The sequence below is a fragment of the Ursus maritimus genome, unplaced genomic scaffold (genome assembly GCF_017311325.1).
Source record: "Ursus maritimus isolate PB19 unplaced genomic scaffold, ASM1731132v1 scaffold_22, whole genome shotgun sequence".
NCBI classification, from domain to species: domain Eukaryota; kingdom Metazoa; phylum Chordata; class Mammalia; order Carnivora; family Ursidae; genus Ursus; species Ursus maritimus.
The window spans coordinates 19,749,119-19,771,970 of record NW_024424675.1 but is presented as its reverse complement, the minus strand read 5'-3'; the positions used below and the strand labels follow the sequence as shown (position 1 = coordinate 19,771,970).

Sequence of the window (22,852 nt, the reverse complement as noted above, 5' to 3'; positions counted from 1 at the left end):
ACCCAATCAGCAGACAGACAGCTACTCAGGTTTCCAACTGGTACAAACTCTGAGTGTTGGAGTTGGGAACGGACCATGGAAAGAAACAAAATACTTTCCTAACTCCTTTCAGGAAAACAAAAACAAGGACCAAAAAAACAGGCTGTTGTTCTCACCAGGAGAAGAATGGAAGCCATGGGTTGGGGTTCTACCAATTCCAACACCACTGACGTTGAGCAAAGTTCCTATCAGATTTAGGCACTTGGCTGTCTGCCAAATGTGGACTCGAGTTGTGAGATTTCTTTTTCCCCTTGAATGTCTATTTAAAGATCAGAAAGAAAAAAAAAAGTTGCATCAGAGGTTGCTAACCCAATTTGATCTCCCAAACCAAAAGTATATACAGAATTCCTAAGTTCATGTTTACACAGTCCAAACGAGAAATGTTATCAGCACTGCAGACAGATACAAGGCATTATGCTGCACTGGCTTCTCTCTCACCCTGCTCCTGACTTTGGTGTTGACACATCAGCATCCACATGTCCCTCCAGTGTGTCCCTCTAGGCCCCGAGGCAGAATGTTAATGAACTGAGTGTATTGCCTGTTTAATTTCAGAAGTGGGTCAAGTTTAAGAGAGACTTTGATAATTTCAAGACTCAGTGTATACCCTGGGAAATGAAGATCAAGGACATTGAAAGTGAGTATTTGGGCGTAGCTGTGTCTCGCTGGTTTACTAGAGAGTTTTCCAAGGGCTCAGATTGTGTTCTTGGCCAGCTGATCAGATTATTCCATAGGTCCCGTGGTGTTAGAAAACAGAACAGGCTTTGAACGAGTCAGGCCAAGATTTAAATCGTGTTTCTTCATTTTCCAATTGCGGGAGCATCGGTAGATTGGTTAGCCCCACAGAGCCTCAGGCTGTTTATCTGGAATATCCGTTCCACTGACTGACGTGGAAGCTGAATCCCTCGCACACAGGAAGTGCTCGGTCGTGCTACCTTCCTCCTTCCGCAGCATTTAAATCCCGCCATCTTTTCTTACGCCAGGTCACTTTGGTTCTTCCGTGGCGTCGTATTTCATCTTTCTCCGGTGGATGTATGGAGTTAACCTCGTCCTCTTTGGCTTAATATTTGGTCTAGTTATCATCCCAGAGGTAAGACAAGAGCTTCCTCTATCTTTAGATAGTGTCAAGGCTTATCATGACCACCATCCTCATTTATATTAATCAAATATTCTCCGTTTTACAAAGAATCATTCATTTTAAATTCTCTACTCCCGTCCATCACCCAGATAGTTCAGGGCAAAGAATGGAACCAAAATACTTGTGTTCTTTTTTTTTTTTTTTTTTTTCTGTTTTCGAAGTGTTCAGTTTCACTGAGGGCATGGGGTCTAGAGGGGAGCCCTGGGTGCCTGGGGATACGGCCTGGAATCAGCCTGGAAGGGGAGCCGGGGATAGTTTCCATGACCTGGGTTTTCTTGAACGTGTGACTCTCAGCTCCACCCCACCCGACGCATGTGGGCCCAAACACGGCGGCATAGCAGGGATGATTACAGTAGGGCTTGCCCATGCTCAGCATGGCCCCTGACATCAGCGTCTTTCCACATTTCTCACACTTCCTGCAAGGCTGATGCCAGTCCTTCCCCAGAGAGGTCACCTGCTCAGCCATGCAGCCTGTGCCCACCCAGGGTCTCAGGTGACCCCTGTGCCCCATGGGTGAGGAGGGGCACCTCCAGTCCCCTAGGCCAATCCAGCAAACAAACAGGAGGGGTGCTCAAAATATTTGTGTTTCTAAATTAAGAAGTGGACCCTACATTTTTCTAGCTTTTGTTTTACTTTAAGATCAGTAGAAAATTAACATCTCAGGGTTTTTTTTCTTTACCCTTAAAAAAAAAGAGAGATACAATGCATTGCATCGTAATTTATTTAAAAAAAAAAAAACAACAACCCTGCATTTAAACACTATTCCTCACTATTCTCCCAGATATAATCTTATTACAGATGTAGGTGCATCTCTACCTATAGATGAGTAATTGAGACACAAAAAAGGAATAAGCAACTTGTGCAAAGTCACAGAGTAAGTTTGTAGTGAATGAGAGTCCAGGTCTCCAGAGTGTTGGCCTGGGATCTTTTCCAAGGGAAATCTGACAAATTAGAAGATTTCTGTGAGGAACACCGTCAAGCATTACAGGACCAAAATACGACTGAATACACAGGAGGATACATTCTTTTTTTTTTTTTTTTAAGATTTTATTTATTTATTTGACAGAGATAGAGACAGCCAGCGAGAGAGGGAACACAAGCAGGGGGAGTGGGAGAGGAAGAATCAGGCTCATAGCGGAGGAGCCTGATGTGGGGCTCGATCCCATAACACCGGGATCACGCCCTGAGCCGAAGGCAGGTGCTTAACCGCTGTGCCACCCAGGCGCCCCAGGAGGATACATTCTTGGAAGGGAAAACTTAATATCGTAAAAAAAAAAAGTCAGTCCTTCCTAAATCAGTATGTAAACTTCGTACAATTCTGATTTTTTAGAATTAAGGATGCAAATACAGACATATATATTAGGGTATTAATAACAGAACGATGTACATGGGAAGAGCTAGCAATATTCTAATATCCAACAACAGGTGATTTGTTAAGTAAATGTATGGTAGATACGTGGGATTAAATATTTTGAAGTCATTTTATTTTGACATGCGTATTTTGTAATATGCCATAGAGAATTGGACATAAAATATTAAGCTAAATAACCAGACTAAAATATATATAAAACTCAGAAACAACCGTAAGGAAATATATGAATATCTAACAGTCATTATCTTTGGGATATGGAGGTGATAGGGAATTTTTTAAAACATTTATTTATTATTTATTGATTTGAGAGAGAGAGGGAGCACAGGTAGGAGGGGCAGAGGGAGAAGGAGAGAGAATCTCAAGCAGACTCAGTGATGAGTGCAAAGCTGGATTCAGGCCTCCATCTCATGACCCTGAGATCAGGGCCCTGAGATCACGACCTGAGCCAAAGCCAACAGTCAGGTGCTTAACTGACTGAGCCACAGAGGCACGCCAGTGATAGGGAATTTTTTTTAATGTTCTTCTGTACTTTTTCACATTTTCTACCACGAATATGTGGTAGTTCTAAAACCAGGAAAGTGGGGCGCCTGGGTGGCACAACGGTTAAGCGTCTGCCTTCGGCTCAGGGTGTGATCCCGGCGTTATGGGATCGAGCCCCACATCAGGCTCCTCTGCTATGAGCCTGCTTCTTCCTCTTCCACTCCCCCTGCTTGTGTTCCCTCTCTCACTGGCTGTCTCTATTTCTGTTGAATGAATAAATAAATAAAACCTTTAAAAAAAAATAAAACCAGGAAAGTGATGAATGTTATCTAAAGAAGAAAGTAGGTGTGTCCTGCTCTGAGAAGGGAAATGTTTAACCCAGTTATATGCATGTCTCCATGTGTTTGTATTTTCTCCACGCATCATCCTGTTGTTCTGTCCCTACACAAGGTACTCATGGGCGTGCCCTATGGGAGTATTCCCAGAAAGACAGTGCCTCGGGCTGAGGAAGAGAAAGCCATGGATTTTTCTGTGCTTTGGGATTTTGAGGTACCATCACCAACATGCCAATGCACTTCTGTTATGTGATTGTAAGGCCTAAAGTTTGCATGGATAAATGAGAAGTATTGCATTTAGTCGTTGGAAAATTTGTGCTTAACTCAAATGAGATCCCCCACTATGCAAAATGAGCTAGCCAACCAATCCCCTTCATCGGTCCTTTCTGCAGCCACATACTGCTCCCCTCTCTCTGCCAGATCCACGTAAGTGATCCTACAGGATGGCTATCTTTCCCCATACCCACATGAAGACTCCAGGGCTCTAGCCAGCTCAGCCGTTCCCAAGCCTCAACTGAATATCCTATCTGCTCCTCAAATTCAACATCCTTCCAGCCAAACCCACATTGCTTTTTCCCATCTCCTTTATTGGTACCACCATTCACCCAATCATTCAAGTGTGAAACCTGAAAGTCATCCTACACTTTTCCCTCTTCTTCACTACCACACCCCCACCCCCACCCCCACCACATACACACACACAGCTAATCAACCACCAACTCTATTTTGATTCAGCCCCCTTTCTCCATCCCTCTTGCTTCTTCCTTGAATAATGTCCCAACCATACTGGGGCCATGTCAGAATCTTCTAACTCTGCTTCCTGCTTTGAGTTGGCCCCTAAAAATTTCCATTCCCTCTGTTGCCAGAGTGATCTTTCTGAAATGCAGACCTGACCCCGTCGCTTCCCTACCTTGGAGATTCATTTTTTCCCATTCACAGATGGAATAAAATCCAGTGTTTTAAGTCAGGTTTAAGAAAGAACTGCCCACCACCTGGCTGATCCCTCCCTCTCCAGCTCCATTTCTATCTCTGACCTCATACTTTATGTTCCAATATTTATCAAGTTTGGGGGAAGTCTCTGAATGTATCACATACCAGTGCCCCCCTGCTTTTGCTCAGGACACGGCCTGGAACACCCTTCCTTTCTTTTGAGTCTCCTCACTCCCATGCCTTGGTGGGGCTTGGTCTGCAGCTCCAAGGAGTTCGTGAGGTTGGGAGGCCTGGCTGTGATGGTTCAGGCAACAGGTCATTGCTACTGCCATCCTTCATGCTCATTGTCAGGTTCAAGTTCAGGTCAGGTTCATACTTCTCAGGTACGTGTGGAAGTGAGTTGGAGTATTTTTCCAAGTCATTTGGAATAACGGTGTTCCAAATAACTACTACACTTCTATACTACTAAGTATTATATACTACTACTGTGTACTACTACTAAGGATTTCCTTTATTCTTTATTTCGCTTAAGGACCCCTATGGAAACATCCTATCTGCCCAAAACAAACCAAATTTATTCAACAATAATCCTCTGGTTTGTTGTTGTTGCTGTTATTGTTGTTGTTACTAGTGGTAAAATTTTCTTTTTCTTTTTTTTTTTTAATGTGTGTGTGTTTTTTTAAGTAATCTCTGCACCCAGCATGGGGCTCAAACTCACAACCCCAAGACCAAGGGTTGTGTGCCCCACCAACTGAGACAGCCAGACGCCCCTGGTTTTGTTTTTGTTTTTTTAAAGTAGTCTCTACCCAATGTAGGGCTTGAACTCATGACCCAGAGAGATCAAGAGTCACGTGCTCCACCAAATGAGCCAGCCAGGCGTCCCTAAATTTTTATTTTTCAAGCTAAAATTAAATCTTTGGAAAACTTATATCCATCACCATGACAGTGGCAGTTTCTCAATGGCTAAATGCGTTTCTGATGAGCTCAATGAAGATATTAACAACTACGATTTTTTAAATATTGTATAAGAAGTGCCTCAACATTTGGCAGATTTTTATAACTCAGGGAACCATTATTTTCCACTTGACCAATATGTGATCTTACAGAATTATGTGTGGGTAAAAGATCCCACATCTTGATAGTACAAGATCAAGCAATTAAGCTTTAAAAACTTTAAATCTTGAGATAATTTTAGACTTACAGAGGAGTTGAGTAAATAGTACAGAGATCTCCCCCCAAAAAATTGTACAGAGTTCCCATATACCCTTCATCCAGCTTCACTTTCTGACAACATCTGATATACCCATAGAACAACTATCAAAACAAAGAAATTAACCTTGGTTAATATTATTAACTAAAGTGTAGTATTTATTTGGATTGCACCAATGTTTTCACTAATATTCCTTTTCTATTCCACGACCCAACTCAAAATCTCATTGTATTTGTCCTGTCTCCTTTGTCTCCTCCAAATCTATGAAAATTCTCTGTCTTTCAGTGCCCTTGACACTTTAAAGGAGCACTGGTCAGTTGTTTTGGAGAATGTCCCTCAATTTGGGTTTATCTGATGTTCTCTCGTGATTGTAGTGAGATCATACATTATTGGGAAGGCTGCCGCAGAGGTAATGTGCCCTTCTCAGGGTGGCATATTGGAGTTACATTATGTCGATATGTGTTATGACTGGCAACGTTGACAGTGACCACTTGGGTTAAGTAGCATCTGCCAGAATTCTCTACTGCAAAGTTAGTATTTATCTCTTTTCAGTTACTCAGTATTTTGGGGAGTGCAATGGATTTTAATGTAACAAGGTATGAAAAATTTATTATGTGATTCAGATTCCACATTACAACTAACATTTAAGAGACATTTATTATGTGATTCAGATTCCACATTACAACTAACATTTAAGAGATGACTATTTATTTATTGAGTTTAGGTATCATATCAAAGAAGAAGCAGCCTTAAGTATATGAAAAGACTATTAAGATTTGCCTCCCCTTTCCAACTACATATCTGTGTGAGGCCAGAATAATCCTGTTTTACCTTCAGCAAATATGTAAAAGAAATGCTAAAATTCTAAGCTAATATTACACCTGAAAAGTATACTGATTATACCTAAATCCAATTATACCTAAAACCAAAATGAAACAAAACTTGAGGTTCAGATTAGACTGTGAGCCTTGTAAACGTATTGTTTTCTTTGTAAATTTTGTGGAAAGCCCACAGACTCCTGCCTACTTCCAGAATGTTACATGAAGACCCTGGAAATGCAAAGGGGAAAGAATCTGGAGATCTTTGTGCATGTGCACGCGCGCGCGCACACACACACACACACACACACACACACAGCCTTATCCCTAATTGTATCCGGAATATCAGCAACCCTCTCCTCCCTGTTCTGTATCTGTATGTATTTTGTATAATGGAGAATAAAGAGAATGAAGGAGAGACACAAAGACATAGACAGATTCTGGAGCAACTGGGGGAAGTTAAAGGAAGAACAAGGACATCCAGAACTCTTCCTTTCTCCCCTAAGACTCCCATTAAACCCTTGAGAAAGAAATCCCCAGTAGAATGAACGTGTTTGATGACCTTCTGCATTAGGCTTACAGACCCAGAGCATTTGGACCTGTCCCACAGGGTTACATCAAGTATTCTGCTCTCTTCTACGGCTACTACAACAACCAGAGGACGATCGGTTGGCTGAGGTACAGGCTGCCCATGGCGTACTTTATGGTGGGGGTCAGCGTGTTTGGCTATAGCTTGATGATTGTCATTAGATCGTAAGTATGACCATCTCTTTTACAGGCTTTTTCGTTTTCTTCACACAAACAGCCCACTCACTCCCATGGCCAGTCTGTGCCTCCTTACCTTACCTCTAAATCCCTGTGGGGATTTAGAGAGAAAACGAGGAAACATGTAAAGCAGATATGGATTGTCATATGTGATATAAAAGACATAAACAGGATGATACAGGCAGTTTTGGGAAATGGGATAGAAACATCTTTACATGATGCTGAGAATTGCCAGTCACACTGAAAGTCTGGGGCACAGTATGTTTACCCAAAGGAAGAGCAGGTGCAAAGGCCCTGAGGCAGCAAATATCCTAGTGAGTTCCAAACCTGTCAAAAAGCCAGTGTGGCTTTGGAGAGAGCATGTACCTGGTAGGGTATGGCTGGAGAAGTGTTTTTTGCTTTCCCCAGAGCTCAGCTTCCTCAGAAAATACTCTTCTGCTCCTCTGTAACTCTAGCTTGTGTGTGAGTACTGAGCTCAGCACTTATAAAGATATCAATAAAAAATGCAAAGGAACATATGTGGTGTGATTAACCGTGGTGTCCTCTCTGGCTCCAACGCTACCTGTCTCTGTGGTCGGAAGTGGCCTTTTAATATGTCTGTGCCTCTTAATTTATCTTCTCTGAAGAAAAACTTTGGCCCATGAATTGCCTTCTTCTAAGCCAGGGGACCCCCGTCAGCAAAGGCTGGTGCAGGGCAGGGAGCACAGCCTGACTACCAGGGCCCGCCCACCCTTCAGCAGGGCTGCATGAGGTCATGCCCCCCGGAAGAGCACAGGTCACTGTGTGTGCAGGAGAGGAGTAGAGCAGGGGTTAGAAACTCCAAAAGGCAGCGTGCGGGCTTAGCATGGCTTTCTGTCACATCATCTCGGGGAAATGCTGCTATTCACCAGCGACTGCCCAGCACATAATAGTGACCACTAGGTGATGGGGGACTGCCCAGCCAGATCTATCAGGGGAGATAGGCTTGCTTTTATTCTTAGCCCTCATGTTGTTACAATGTTCCCTGTTATTGTCCCAGATAAGTATAGAGATACAGAAGGTTTCCCGGATGAATCAAAAACTAAGTCAACTAAACCCACGGAATAGCAAATCCCAAAAGCCGACACGTAAGATAGAGAGCCACACCCTCTTCCATACACACGTTGTATCGGATAGAGGACCTGCTTGGAATTCTGATTCCCACAGCGAGGATGAGGATAGGTAGGATAAAATGGGTGAGTAATGAGGCAGGTCCAAGGGACTTTCAAGCAAATGTGCTTAAGAGAAGGATGTACAGGTCACTGGTGGCAGTAAGAACTGCCTCAGCGCTTTTTGGGTTTTATATCAGAAAATAAATATCCGTTCTGTTCAAGAAAATAGATGAATTAGAAGGGGATATTCTTGTTTGAGAATAGAGTCCCCATAAAGGGTTCTCAAACACCACTGGCAGACGAGTCAAGCCACAGGCAATCAAACGTCAGGGTAGAAAACATGGTTAAGTGGTTCTTTGTCCGGATGATACCATGTGTGCTTGCTCTGGACTCTGAATCTGGGGGGAAGGCAACCTGGCTACCATTAGTTCAATTCCAATCATCTTGGCTCTTTCCCCTCATTGGATGTCTGCTACCTGTGCCCCAGACCAGCTGACACCAAGGTTCCCTTGGGCTAACCGCAGTGGTATGTGCCCTGCAGGATGGCCAGCAATAGCCAGGGCAGTGCGAGCGACGGGGAGAGCGCTAACTTCACATTCAGCTTCAAGATGTTCACCAGCTGGGATTACCTGATTGGGAATTCAGAGACGGCCGACAACAAATATGCCTCCATCACCACCAGCTTCAAGGTAGGCGCCCCAGGGTAGTTCCCACTTCCTGGGGGAACTTTGGGTCCCTCCGCTCATTAGGAGACTTCACCTAGTTGGGGCATGGTAGATAAGATCCCCAAGTAATTTGTGGTATGAGCTTTACCAGAGGCATGAGCCTAGTTCTCAAGCCTTCAAGAAAGAATGCTCATGACTGGTACTCACCATCTGTTTCCTAATATGGCGGAGAATCATGGATGCTGGGACCTGGTCCTGACTGTTTCCTCGTGGAATTCTTTCCTGCCAGAGAAACTGGAAGGACTCATTTGGGGCTGCCGTTCTCAACCTTTGATGCATGTTTGAATCACCTAAGCAACTTTAAAAATCTTTTGGGCCCAAATCCCCAGAGATTCTGGTATAATTGGTCAGGGGCTGGGAGATTATTGGCATTGAATTCTTTAAAAGCTCCCTGAGTGATTAGAAACCCCAGAAAGAGTTGAGAACCCTGGTTTGGGTGGGTGGGGGGAGTCAATTAAATGCACAGCAACTCCATACTTAATCATCTCATTAATTTCTTCACCAAAGATGTGTGAAGTGACCTACACATCTCTATTTATTTTATAAAATAAAAGCAAACCTAAGGGTAAACGAAAGAAGGCAGAAGCTATTATGCTGAAGCGTGGCACATCTTATTTTTTTCCTCCATGTCTGTAAAAACCATTCAGAGTTTTTGATAGTTCAGTATTTCTCGTGTCTGATCAGTGAGACTTTCTTTCCCCCAGGACCTGCCAAAGGTCAGATTTACAACATGCTTAATTGTCTTGTCTTCTTTCCTTTCCTCTCATCTGGCCCTTCCTGGCAGCTACCCCCTCACCAATGCCTGCAAATGGCAGGTACATCCACCAGGGGCAGAACTTGGGCTCAGCAGCTCACTGCATGGGTTTCATGAGCCCACAGTCCTTGGCAGTGGGTAGCGCAGGGAACTGACTGGGCTCTCCTCCCTTCTCCTTCTCCCAGCAATGGGGGGCCACCAGTGGAGCATCCAAGGGCAGGAGAGGGTCAATGGGGGTTTTGCCTCTTCCTCCAGGCCTACCCAAGAGAGACAAAGAAGGTCAATGCCTATGAAGCACTTTGAACATCTGGCAAGGTGAAGGCTTTTTCTCTGAGTCTATTAAAACCAGAGATAATAACCTTATATAACAGGGCACATGTGAAAACTGCATGAGCTAATGTATATTAACTGCTTGATAAATTACTTAAACCTGAACCTGAATACAGTAACTGTTCATTAATTAGAAAAGTCTCCTTCCAAGTACTTTGGTAATCAGGAGACCTCATTTACTGTCTTGGGTCCGCCACATACTATTTCTGTCTTCATAGAGAGTGACTGATGCAGGATGCAAAGTTTATAATAAAAAATCTAGGAGTGCCTGGGTGTCTCAGTCAGTTAAGTATCTGACTCTTGATCTTGGCTCAGGTCTTGATCTCAGGGTAATGAGTTCAAGCCCTGCATTGGGCTCCATGCTGGACATGGAGCCTACTTGAAAAAAAAAAAGCAACAACTATATATATGTGTGTGTGTGTGTGTGTGTGTGTCTATACACATATATATACATATATACATGAGACATATATACATGTATATAGACATATATACATATATAGACATATATTCCTATATATGAGACTATTGTATTTTTATAAATTTTTTATAAAAATTTTATATTTTTATAAAAATATATGAGACTATTGTATTTTTATATACAACAGCAAAGAATTAGAAAATAATTTAATCCCATTTACAATAAAATTACATAAATTATATAAAATTCTTAAGAATAGAGTTAACAACAACAAATATACAAGACTGCTACACCAAAAAATACAAGGCATTTCTGAAAGAAATTAAGAAACCATAAATAAATGGAGAAATACCATGTTCATAGATTAGACAGGGATCAACAAATTATGGCCCAGGGGCAAATCCAGCCTGCTGCTTATTTTTGGAAATAAGATTTTACTGAAACAAAGCCATGCCTATTTATTTCCATATTGTCAGTGGTTGCTTTCACGTACTATGGCATAGCTGAGTAGTTGTGAAAGAGACAACATGGCTTGCAAAGCCAAAACTATTATATGGCTCTTTTTTTTAAAGAAAAGATGTTATCTATTTATTTGAGAGAGAGAGTACAAGTTGGGGGAGGGAGAGGGACAAGCAGACTCCGCATTGAACCTGGAGCCCTACTCTGGGCTTGATCTCACAGCCCTGAGATCATGACCCAAGCCGAAATCAGGAGTCTGACGCTCAACTGACTGAGCCACCCAGGCACCCCTACTATATGGCTCTTAATAGAAAATGTTTGCTGGCCCCCAGATTAGAAGACTCAGTATTGTTAACATTTCATTTTAATCTATTTGATCTATAGTTTTAAAACAATCCCAGTCAGACTGTTGCTGAGATCTCTCTGCGCCATAGGATCAGTGGCACGGATGATAATAGAAACTACTCCATTGGTTTGTTATTGGGATAAGGAGGGATGATGCAAAGCAAACGTTTAGCACCACATCTGGCATACGGTAGGTATTCAATAAATCTAAGCTTTTGTTAGCACATGTACCAAAATGGCAATAACAACAAGATGTATCTTCTTAAAGAAAATTATTCTTAGGGTGCCTGAACGGCTCAATTGGTTGAGCATCAGACTCTTGATTTTGGCTCAGGTCATGATCTTGGGGTCATGGGATCGGGCCTCTCATTGGGTCCCACGTGGGGCTCTGTGCTAAGTGCGGAGTCTGCTTGAGATTCTCTCTCTCCCTCTCCCTCAGTCCCTCCCCCCACTTGTGTGCTCATTCTCTCTCTCTAAAAATAGATGAATAAATCTTTAAAAAAAAAGAAAAGAAAAAGAAAAAAAGAAAATAATTCCCCATAGGGCAACAGTGCTCGGCACCACCTCCTCTGCATTATTTCATTTATGAAAATATAGTAAGTAGTCATCTCAGGAACCCAACAATGATGGATCCTGTCGGTTCCTGGCCTATCATTGTTCACATCTTATTTCCACACATTAAGGAATCAATAGTGGATGAACAAGAGAGTAACAAAGAAGAAAATATCCATCTGACAAGATTTCTCCGGGTCCTGGCCAACTTTCTCATCATCTGCTGTTTGTGTGGAAGTGGGTACCTCATTTACTTTGTGGTGAAGCGATCCCAGGAATTCTCCAAAATGCAGAATGTCAGCTGGTATGAAAGAAATGAGGTAAAAAGGGCATCTCTGTAGAAATGAATACCGAGGGCAAACGTGGAAATTACACTGGTTCCTATGCAATTCAGCTGAATTATTGAAATCTAGATTATAGGACATGTTTTTAAAAGTGAAATTATATCCCTTTCCAGTTAAGTAGCATGAACGTTTGAACGAAGAGTCACCTCTTATTAGGCTTTTATAGGTTGTTAAAGCTGGATTATAATTAACATGTCAGTCAACTGAATAGTAAGTTATCTTAGCACCAACTATTAAAAAGGTGATCCTTTCTTCACAGCTATACAGTGCCATACATCATAAATCAAGTATCTGTTAATGTGTGGGTGTGATTCTGGGCTCTCTATTCTATTCCATGGGTTTATTTCTCTGTTCCTGCACTAAAAAGTACACTGATAAACTATGGCTTTAAAGTATGTCTTGATATCTAGTAGAGTGAGTTCTCTCATCAAGATCCACAATAAAACTCATTAAAGTTTCATCGTGTTTATATTGAATCCGTAAATCTCTTTTGGGAATTTAACATCTTTAGTAGTTGGCAAAATGGCTACAAGTTCCTCCCCTTCTTATATTCCTATATTTCTTTGCAATATGATTTTCTAGCTCCTCTCATGAAGAGGTTGAATCTGTTTCCCCACCCTTGGAATCCAGCTAGGCTTGGCCATTTGAGTTGCTTTAGCTGTGAGACAATAGCAACCATGATATAAGCAGACTTGAAAAATGCTTGTGTATTGGAACTTGCCCTCTTGGAAACCCTGAAACCTCCACCTTGTGAACAGTTCCAGGCTAGCCTGTTGAATGAGGAGAGACACATGGCCCAGTTATCTCATCACTCTACGTGATAGCCAGTCAACTACCAGACATGTGAATGAAGCCATCAACCACAGCTGACCATAGATACATGAATGAATCCACATGAAGCCAGCAAAAGAACCACCTACCTAAGCCCAGAGAAAAAATACTGACCCACAGAATCATGAGCTAAATAAATTAAATAATAAGAAAGAATCTATCTCTTCCCACTAAGCAAAAAAAGATAGAAAAAGAAATGTGCAACTGGTAGGACAAATGTAAAGCATAAAATCAGATAGAATTAAGGTCAGTGATTACAATACATGTAAATGGATTAAAGCTGCAGTTTAAGAGCAATAACAGGGGGGCCTGTGTAGCTCAGTCAGTTAAGTGTCTGCCTTCAGCTCAGGTCGTGATCCCAGGGTCCTGGGATCGAGCCCTGAGTCGGGGTCCCCACTCAGCGGGGATCTGCTTCTCCCTCTCCCTCTGTGCTCTCTCTTTCCCTCACTCTCTCTCTCTAGTAAATAAATAAAATCTTTTTAAAAATAAAGGCAATAATAATCAGAATGAATTTTTTAAAGCTACATGCTATTTAAAATTAACTTATCTAAAACATTGGGTCACTAAGCTATAAGGGAGATACAAAAGATGTCTAGGATGGATTCTGCCCTTAAGTGGATTGCAGTTTCCTTCGGAAGAAGACTTGACAAGAATAAATGAACGGACAAACAGCAGTGGGCAGGAATAGTGATCAACTGAGATGTTTTGGGTTACAGAGATGTGGCAGGTGGAGAGTTCTAGGTGAGCTGGAGAGGCAGGGGGATTTTGTGGCAAAGGCAGGAATTAGGCTATGCATTAAACAAACATGTGAAGAGGGGCGGTGATGGATGTAGTGCAGTGATAGCTCTCCAGGTGGGAAGCACTGCATGAACAGGTGTGAGGGTGCTGAGAAGCCATGCCAACAGTCAGTGTGATAGAGTATAAGGGAGTCAGAACTAGCCCAGAAGAATTGACCCACCTGCACCTTGGTCAGCAGTTCAAGGATTTACTCTCCACTAGATGAGGAGTTTTCGCTGAAAAAAGAAAAATATTCTACCAAGGTCAGGTTCAGTTATTAAGTCAGGATTCTCCCAAAATTGGAGCCAAAATTAAGTGCTTACCAGGCTCTGGGCTAGTAGACTTATGTTCACGATCTCTTCTGACTCTCACAACAAGAACTATCATTCCTACTTTACATGTGAAGAAACAAGAAACTCAGAGAAGTTATGTAACTTTTCCTAAGTTACAAAGCCAGCAAGTGATAGAGTTGGGGTTCAAACCCAGAGAACTGACTCCAGATGCCATACTCTTAACCACATCCCTCTGCTGTTAGTTCCCTCTGTGATCTCAGCTTCTTGTCTTCCATGCTCCTGAGATAAGAGCTACCACAGTGACTCCTGCCCAGCTCATGACTTTTACAGAACACAAAGCACTGTTCCATATGTTAGCTCATTTATTTCCCAAAGAAAGTTTGCTATTTGTATCAATACTAATAGCAACAATCATGATGGCAACCAGTCACAGAGTAGTTATGATGTGTGGGATATATGCTGACTGCTCCAGGCATGTTGGCGCCTTAGCCAAGGTCACACAGCAAATTGTGGAGACATCTCCAGACGCAGAGGAGGGGGCAAGAAGGAGATGGAGATGCACGGCCCTGGGGAGTACAGAGATGGTGGCCAAGCAAGTGATATTGATGACACAAGTAATCCAGGCTTTCCTGATTTCCTAGGTAGAAATTGTGATGTCCCTGCTTGGAATGTTTTGTCCCCCTTTGTTTGAAACCATCGCCGCCCTGGAGAATTATCACCCACGCATTGGACTGAAGTGGCAGCTGGGACGCATCTTTGCACTCTTCCTGGGGAACCTCTACACGTTTCTCTTGGCCCTGATGGATGATGTTCACCTCAAGGTAAAGACCACAAACTCCCCCAATCCCTGGTGCCCACCAAATTTCCTTTTTCAACTATAATTTCCTTATGCACAATTCTTATTAACTAAAGAAATTTTGGGAAGTTGAGAAAAGTAAAATGAAGAAAAGATATCCCCAGAATCTTATGACCCAAAGACAACCATTGTTAATATTTTGCTGCAGGTTTTTACTGTCTTTTTCTTAGGAAGTCTTTTTTTTATATCATATACATGTCATTTGGTACCCTTCATATTTTATCTGCTGTCTTTCCTATATTGCATCATAGCTGCCATAAATGTTTACCAACCAAATAAGTGTCCATTGACATGACATGTCATGGTTGACACAACCTTCCATCACGCTCACTAGATGGTTATGGAGCACCCACTATGTTGGAACAAGACGCAGTCCTGTTCCAAGGGTATTCATATCTAGGCTGGGAGACAGACACATTCAGTATAGCATGCTGTGGCAGGTGCTTCAGTGGGGACAAGCCCAGGAAAGCATGGCAGTCCATAGGAGGGACTCCAGATCCCCCTCCCCAACCTGGAGAGTCTTACCAGACATTGGAAAAACCAGAGGGAACAGCTGGTGCAAACAAGGAACTGCAGGATGGCAAAGAATGGAGTGGAGGGAGGAAGGGGAAAATGAACCTAAGGGAAGGGTCAGATAACGATGGCCCTCTTCCTCACCCCTTCCTCCTCATTATTGAGCTGCATGAACTTTTACCTGAGTTTAACAGAAAACTATTGGAATATTCTAAACATGGAAGTAACTGGACCTGGTCCTCGCCTACCCCTCCACCTTCATCTCTGGCTTTCCTCCTACCCCAGTGAACTGTTCCACTCTCCTGAGCCTCACATTTCTTCCATGGGACAGAATTTTCTCTTGCCTATCTCCCCACCCTTCTCCCTATGTTTTGACTCATTGACTAATCCTCCCAGAGATTTTGTCTCAGATGTCATTGCCTCCAGGAATTCTCTGTGGCCCCATGGTCTGATGTGGATTTCCTTGGTCCTCAGAGAATATTTCCCATAGATCTTATCACTCTATTCTATAATTGCCTATATCTCTGTCACCTATTAGACTGTGAACTTTCCGAAGGAAGCCTGCCTCTCTTTTTTCACTCTTATGTCAACACTACCTTACATGCCCAGAATAGACCCTGAAAAACCTTATTCTCGAAGAATGAATGACTGGATGGATGGACAAACAGATAATAACTTAGAAAAGAACTTCATGGAAAAGACCCAAGGACTTCAGCCAAATGCCCCCCTTCTCCTTGTATAGACTGAAAGGATGGGGAGGGCATTTCCGTAGAAACTGCTGAGGGTTAAGGCAGGGGCTAGGTGTAGAGTGGTGGCATATTCTGGCTTTAATTGTTGTTTCCATGGAAACAGTTGAACCCACATCTCCATCTTCCATTCTAGCTTTCTAATGAAGAGACAATAAAGAACATCACGCACTGGACTCTGTTTAACTATTACAACTCCTCGGGTTGGAACGAGAGTGTCCCCCGGCCACCCCTGCACCCTGCAGATGTGCCCCGGGGTTCTTGCTGGGAGACAGCTGTGGGCATTGTGAGTACTTATGCTCTCCTGCAAAAGTGATCCCTGTTCTCCGTTCTTTGTTATTTCTTTTGTGATGTTTCTATTTTTAAGCTACCAAAATGTCATGCCAGTATTTCTTAGGAAACTTCTACCTTTTCTCTTTCCCATTTTTTTCAGCATCTCACATATTTTTCTACATGCTCCATCTATCAGTCTAATACCACTTGGATTCATTTAGAGTCTCACTGCAGATCTCACTGAAAGCCTGAGGTTCTCCACCTCAAAATAAGGAGCAAATACTCCTAAAAATTGGATGCAGGATTTGTGTGCATATATGCATCTGTGCATTTTTGTAAAGAGAATTAGTGGTTTTCATTAGTCTCAAAAATTGACAACTACCACTTCTCTTTATGTAATGTCACCACCATTCCTTTAGCTTGCACAATATGGACTTCAAAGGCTAATGTTCTTTGTCTTCCTAGGCAGAAACTTAAAGTATTCACAGGTAACACGAGGATCACCCACCCTCTCATCCTCAACTCCATCTCCTACACTGGGTTTTCTTTCATATGCCGCCACACTGGGATGCAGAATTTGTTACTTCTTCATGGGTTCCCTGAAGAACCCAATCACATAGAGCATCAGACAGCAGTGTTTTTAACTGAGGATGGTGAAGTACAATGAAGGAAGGGATTAATCACACAGTCCATCAAACACTGCCTGTAAATCCACCGGCAGATATTTTCCTGCGGCAGAGTGTCCATCCCACAGGGTCCCAAGGGCCTTTACTCCCCAATTCCTCCATGGAGGGCTCAGACTCACCATTTCTTGTCTCCTCCAGTCCAGATCCCCCTATACTCTTTAAATGCTCCTCCTCATTAATGTACAAAGCAATCCAGCTTCCCTAGCTCCTGCATTTCTAAAGCCATCACTGGGTATAACAGAGAAAGAGTCTTCAAGTCAATAAAACCCACCCTCCTTAGAAGGCAAGAGAGAATTCATTATCTACATGGTTCCTTCGGAATATTCTGCAATAGAATTTCTCATTTCCTGTCTCACACCCTTGGAAGATGTCTCTCTTGCTCTCCTCCCTGAATGTTCATCACTGTTTCCAACACTGATTAAAGCTTGTCTCTTTCTGAACTTGTCAGTAGTGATGGGTTTGAGCTGTTATGTCCTGCTCACCTGTCTCCTCCACCACCTCCACCCCAGGCCCCAGAGCATCACCTTGCACAAAAGTAGAGACCTGATACATGTTGATTTGTCTGTTACTTAGGAGCATTAACTTGAATTCTTATTGAGGAATAATCCTGAAAACTCATCAGCCGTTCATCCAGCAAACATTCATTAATCATCTTGAAATACAAAAATGAATAAAGCAGACCCTGTGCCCCCTAGGAACTCCAGGGCTATTAGATAGATGTCTTTAAGGTTGTGATGATGCCTGGTAGATCTTCTCCATTTTTTTAAATTAATAAATTATATACACTCTATAAAGCAGAGAAAAACTTGGCTTTTGGTTCTTCCACTATATGCCTCATGAAAAAACCTGCGTTATTATCTCTGTATAACAAGCCAAAAATCCAATTAGCAGGAGATGAAGAATGCTGGCTCTTGTCCCCAGGGATGATGGTCAGATTCAGTCTTAGCTGGAGGCAGTTACATTTCAGAAGAGATGGAGGAAGCAAGGAGGGAGCCTTCAGATCCTCTCTCTGTGCATTCGTGCTGATAACTACCATAAACTGGGCATTGCCAATGTGCCAGGCAATTTGCATGCATAATCACTAAGCTTCCCAATAACGCTGCAAGGTTGATATCATTATCAGCTTTGAGAGGCTCAGAGATTATTCCAAAAGCAATATGATCGGTAACTTGTAGAGCTGGGACCCAAAAATAAGCATTTTCCAAAGCCTGGTGTCCTTTTTCTGCACCATCTCTCTGCCACCAAGAGCCAGCAGGTCACGGAGAAGACTCAGGTGGGTGGGGAAGACGGTGCGTGACTGCAGTCAACTGGGAGAAGTGGGCAAGGTTTGACCCTGACCATGCCCTTTTCCTGTGCTCCGCCTTGCAGGAATTCATGAGGCTGACGGTGTCTGACATGCTGGTAACATACATCACCATCCTGCTGGGGGACTTCCTGCGGGCTTGTTTTGTCCGGTTCATGAACTACTGCTGGTGCTGGGACCTGGAGGCTGGATTTGTAGGTCACGGTTTCAGGAACATCCCGCAGAGAGGCGTCTCAACCATCTTATCTGATATAGTCAGATGTATTCCTGGGCATTTGTTTGGATAATTGATGCCAGTCTCTGCTCTGCAAAGTAATGAAGCATTTCATCTGTATTTCCTTTAAGTGTCAGATTTGCCTTCCTAGAGGAAACTCCATTTTTTTCCCCATATAATTAACAACGTGACCTTCCTATCTGGGAAATGAAGGCATTTGGCCTTGGGAAAGGTAGATCACATACTTCGGTGCTGAGCAGACGGTAGTAGAGAAATGCCAAAGCGGCATCAGCTTTCATTAGGGAAGACAAGACCCCCATCCTTTGGAGTCCACACTGAGCAAGTGATAGGATCGGTAATGGAAGTGGATAAGGCAAAATGGTAGTTCTTTTTTTTTTTTAAGATTTTATTTATTTATTTGAGAGAGGGAGAGACCACAAGACCGAGCAAGAGGGGTGGGGAGAGAGAGAAGCAGACCCCCCCGCTGAGCAGGGGGCCTGACTCCAGGCTCGATCCCAGGATTCTGGGATCATGACCCAAGTCGAAGGCAGACGCTTAACCCACTGAGCCACCCAGGTGCCCTGGAAATGGTAGTTCTTAATTTTTGAGGCTTTAATGAAATCCTGGAGTGGGAGAGGGCAGATGGGGACGTGAATGTTTTAGGAAGCCTTGGAACCAACCAAGAACACAGTAGCCATTGGTGCTGTCTTCTGGATTATGCTTTGAGAAACCTCTTTGGACTCATTCCCTCCACCTGGGATACTCTACTCCCCCCTCCCACAACCTGGGAAACTGCACATTCTAAATGTGTGTCATTTCCTCCCTGTGGTGGCCTTCCGTGATATGGCAGAATGTCTGGCCTCATTTGTCCTGTGTGTGTCTCTTCCACAACACCTCACTCACTGACCCTGTTAGTCACTGTTGTTGGGAGGTTGGGGAGCACTCCCCTTTAACTGAGCTCCATATCTTGTTTACCTATGTCATCTTCATCGTGGCCTGCCGTAGGGTACCTGGCCTACGTAAGGGCTCCAGTAGAGGTTTCTGTCATTTTTTTTCTTTTAGTCACCAGCCATAATTTTACACAAGCTTACTCACCTCCTCCTCACGGTGAGGAAACCGTCATAATCTCGTCTGAGAACAAGGGTGAACGAACCTCATGCTCAGAGAGGATGCCATCTTTAATAGGACAACAGGAGACTGCTAAGACGGCATTGCCCTCAAGTTAATTTATAAGTTCAACAAGATCCCCAAATAATACTAAAGTTCATTCTAAAAATAAACATGTGGAAATAGCCAGGAAAAATTTTAAGACAGCAAAATGAAAGGGGCTAGACCTACCATTATATTAAAACATATTATGAAGCTATACTAGTCAAAACTGGCACCAAGGAATAACCAAAATTATCAATGGAACAGAATAGAAAATCCAGAAATACAATCTATATGAAATAATCTATGCGGAAATTTAGTTTAAGAAAAGGCAGTCTCTCTCAAGGGGCGCCTGGGTGGCACAGCGGGTTAAGCGTCTGCCTTCAGCTCAGGGCGTGATCCCGGCGTTATAGGATCGAGCCCCACGTCAGGCTCCTCCGCTATGAACCTGCTTCTTCCTCTCCCACTCCCCCTGCTTGTGTTCCCTCTCTCGCTGGCTGTCTCTATCTCTGTCAAATAAATAAATAAAATCTTTTAAAAAAAAAAAAAAAGAAAGAAGAGAAAAGGCAGTCTCTCAACCCAGTGGGAAAGGAAGTATTATATAACAAAGGGTGGAGACAACTGGTTTACCATGGGGGGGGGGGACTAAATCTCTTACTCATTTCACCAAAATACGTAAATTGTAGGTAAATCAAAGTTTTAAATATTGAAAAATGAAATCATAAATTCTAAAAGAAAGCATATGTAAAGCTATAATCTTGGGGAAGGACAATTTTTCTAACCAGGACACAAAACCCAGCAGATAAGAAGTTTTTTAAAAATATTTTTAAATGTTAAATTTTAAATTCCCAAGGCGTAACCCCCACATATTTGGAATGTGCACATTTCCTCCTTTGATCCATGCCTGACCCTCCTTTCTCTCTATCCTAACTTCTTCCTCCTCCTCAGCCCTGTCACCCTTGACCTCCATTTCTGGAGGACAAATGCTGCATAAGGAGCCCTGATTCCCCAGCGCTCACACACTCTGCATTCTTTCAAACAATTGACAAGTCTCCAAAATTCTGAAAATCAGAGTCAGCCTGAAAACATGAATCTGGCTGGGGTCTTTCCTTTCCACGAACTGCTCTCAGACTAGAGGAAGATGAGAAGGAGAAAAGACAAGTGGAGAAGTGGCTTAGTTCTTTTGTTTCCTTTTAAAACTATCTTTTGACTCCTCATTTAATTGTTTGCATTTGGTTATCCATTAGGTTTATTCCTTGATTATAATTTTAAGGTAAATTTCTGATTAGAGCATTGCTAAAATGTTCTCTTAGGGGCCAGGGTCCTCCCAAGAACACACTGTCGGCCTGCAGGTCCTAAATGGTAAAAACTCTCACTTTTTTAATGGAAAAAGTCATTGGAAAAACTTCCAACTTTAAGAATTTCAAAACTTTTCTTGAAAAATGGGAAATGTGTGAAAGAAGCAGAACTGTGAATCCGAGGCTCCTCTCAGGTCACCAGAGCAAGCTCTTTGGGAGTGGCCCTGGCTCAGCCAGTTGGCTGGTAATGGGGGCTGGCTGACGCCTAACAACTTTCTTTCTCTCTGTCTGCCTCCCCCTGCAGCCCTCGTACGCTGAGTTTGATATTAGTGGAAATGTACTCGGTTTGATCTTCAACCAAGGAATGATCTGGTGAGCTATGCATTTTGTCTGGGGACCGCCTCCTCGGGGGAGTCAGAAAACTGGAATCCCAGGCTTGGCCTCCAACTAGCTGGGGGAAGAGGTTGCCCCAATCCTCAGGCCTCTCTGAACTGCCTCCTTTCAGATGACAAACAGAGGGCAAGATAGATGAGAACCAGGACCGTATCTCGCCCACCCATGTGCTGCCACGGACGGAGAGGGAAGGAGAGGGATGGAAGAAGATAGAAGGGGGAAGGAGAAGAAGGAAGGAAAAAGGAAGAAGTAGAGAGGGAAGGAAAGGGGAGGAAAAAGGGAGAAGGAGGAGAAGCAGAGGAGGAAAGGAAAGAAAGAGGAAGGAGGGAGAAAATAGGAAGGAGTGGAGGAGGAAAGGAGTCAAGGGGCTCCCTTGAGGCGGGGGTTAGAAACTAAGGCTGTGTAATTTCAGCCAAAGTCTTTTAAGAGGCCGAGGGCTTGCTGCAACCCAGCTTCTAATTCTCTTCCTTTAAGAACTTCCGATAGTTTTCTGAGCAGCAATGCTGTTTTAGGGGGACCATGGAGAAACAGACAGGAGGCCGAATAATTTGCTAGGTGCCTCGTGGTGAAGTGGTGGTTAAATCCTAGCCAGAACCCAAGCCAGCAGTGCTTGGAGGCCTCCCTCTCCCAAGGAATGGGTGGCTATGGCTTGGTGATAGATGTCCTGCTTAAATGGGAGACCCCTGCCCTTGGGACCTGCAGGGAAAGCAGCTAGGCCTCATGCTCCTAACCCATCGATCCCATTTCCTCCTGTCACCCTTCTCTGGCCTCTCCTGCTGTGGGGCCAACCAGGTGTGTGGTTTCTGCCCTTCCAGGATGGGCTCCTTCTACGCTCCGGGTCTAGTAGGCATCAACGTGCTGCGTCTGCTGACCTCCATGTACTTCCAGTGCTGGGCAGTGATGAGCAGCAACGTCCCCCACGAACGCGTGTTCAAAGCCTCCCGATCCAACAACTTCTACATGGGCCTCCTGCTTCTGGTGCTCTTCCTCAGCCTCCTGCCGGTGGCCTACACCATCATGTCCCTCCCGCCCTCCTTTGATTGCGGGCCATTCAGGTGCACAGTCTTGGTTGCGTGGGAGCAGCTCCTCTCCCAGGGCGGTCTGTTCAGAGAGCACTGGCTCAGAAGTCCTCTTTTAGTGTCACATCAGCCTGCAAAAGGCCGTGGAGCTCTGGGCACATCGTCAGAGCCCTTCAATGGCATTTTCTGCAAGAATGGAAATGTTCTATCGCTGCATGATGCCCTATGATAGCCACCAGCCACGTGTGGCTCTTAAGCACTTGCAATGAGGACCGAGAAGCTGAATTTCTTTATCTCATTATAATTCATTTTAATTTAAATAAGCACACACGGCTGATGGCTACCATATTGGACAGC

General features: G+C 43.5%; 1 protein-coding gene across 1 annotated transcript in view; it reads left to right on the top strand.

Moving 5' to 3' along the window:
- TMC2 (transmembrane channel like 2) overlaps nt 1–22,852 on the top strand; it is a 53,529-nt gene that overhangs the window by 16,393 nt on the left and 14,284 nt on the right. The window contains exons 4-14 of the mRNA XM_008703425.2: nt 592–673; nt 1,020–1,126; nt 3,477–3,575; nt 6,930–7,072; nt 8,756–8,903; nt 11,932–12,120; nt 14,687–14,866; nt 16,297–16,446; nt 18,488–18,616; nt 21,388–21,455; nt 22,292–22,531. Of these exons, the coding sequence (XP_008701647.2) occupies nt 592–673; nt 1,020–1,126; nt 3,477–3,575; nt 6,930–7,072; nt 8,756–8,903; nt 11,932–12,120; nt 14,687–14,866; nt 16,297–16,446; nt 18,488–18,616; nt 21,388–21,455; nt 22,292–22,531 (1,535 nt within the window). The remainder of the gene's footprint in view (nt 1–591; nt 674–1,019; nt 1,127–3,476; nt 3,576–6,929; nt 7,073–8,755; nt 8,904–11,931; nt 12,121–14,686; nt 14,867–16,296; nt 16,447–18,487; nt 18,617–21,387; nt 21,456–22,291; nt 22,532–22,852) is intronic.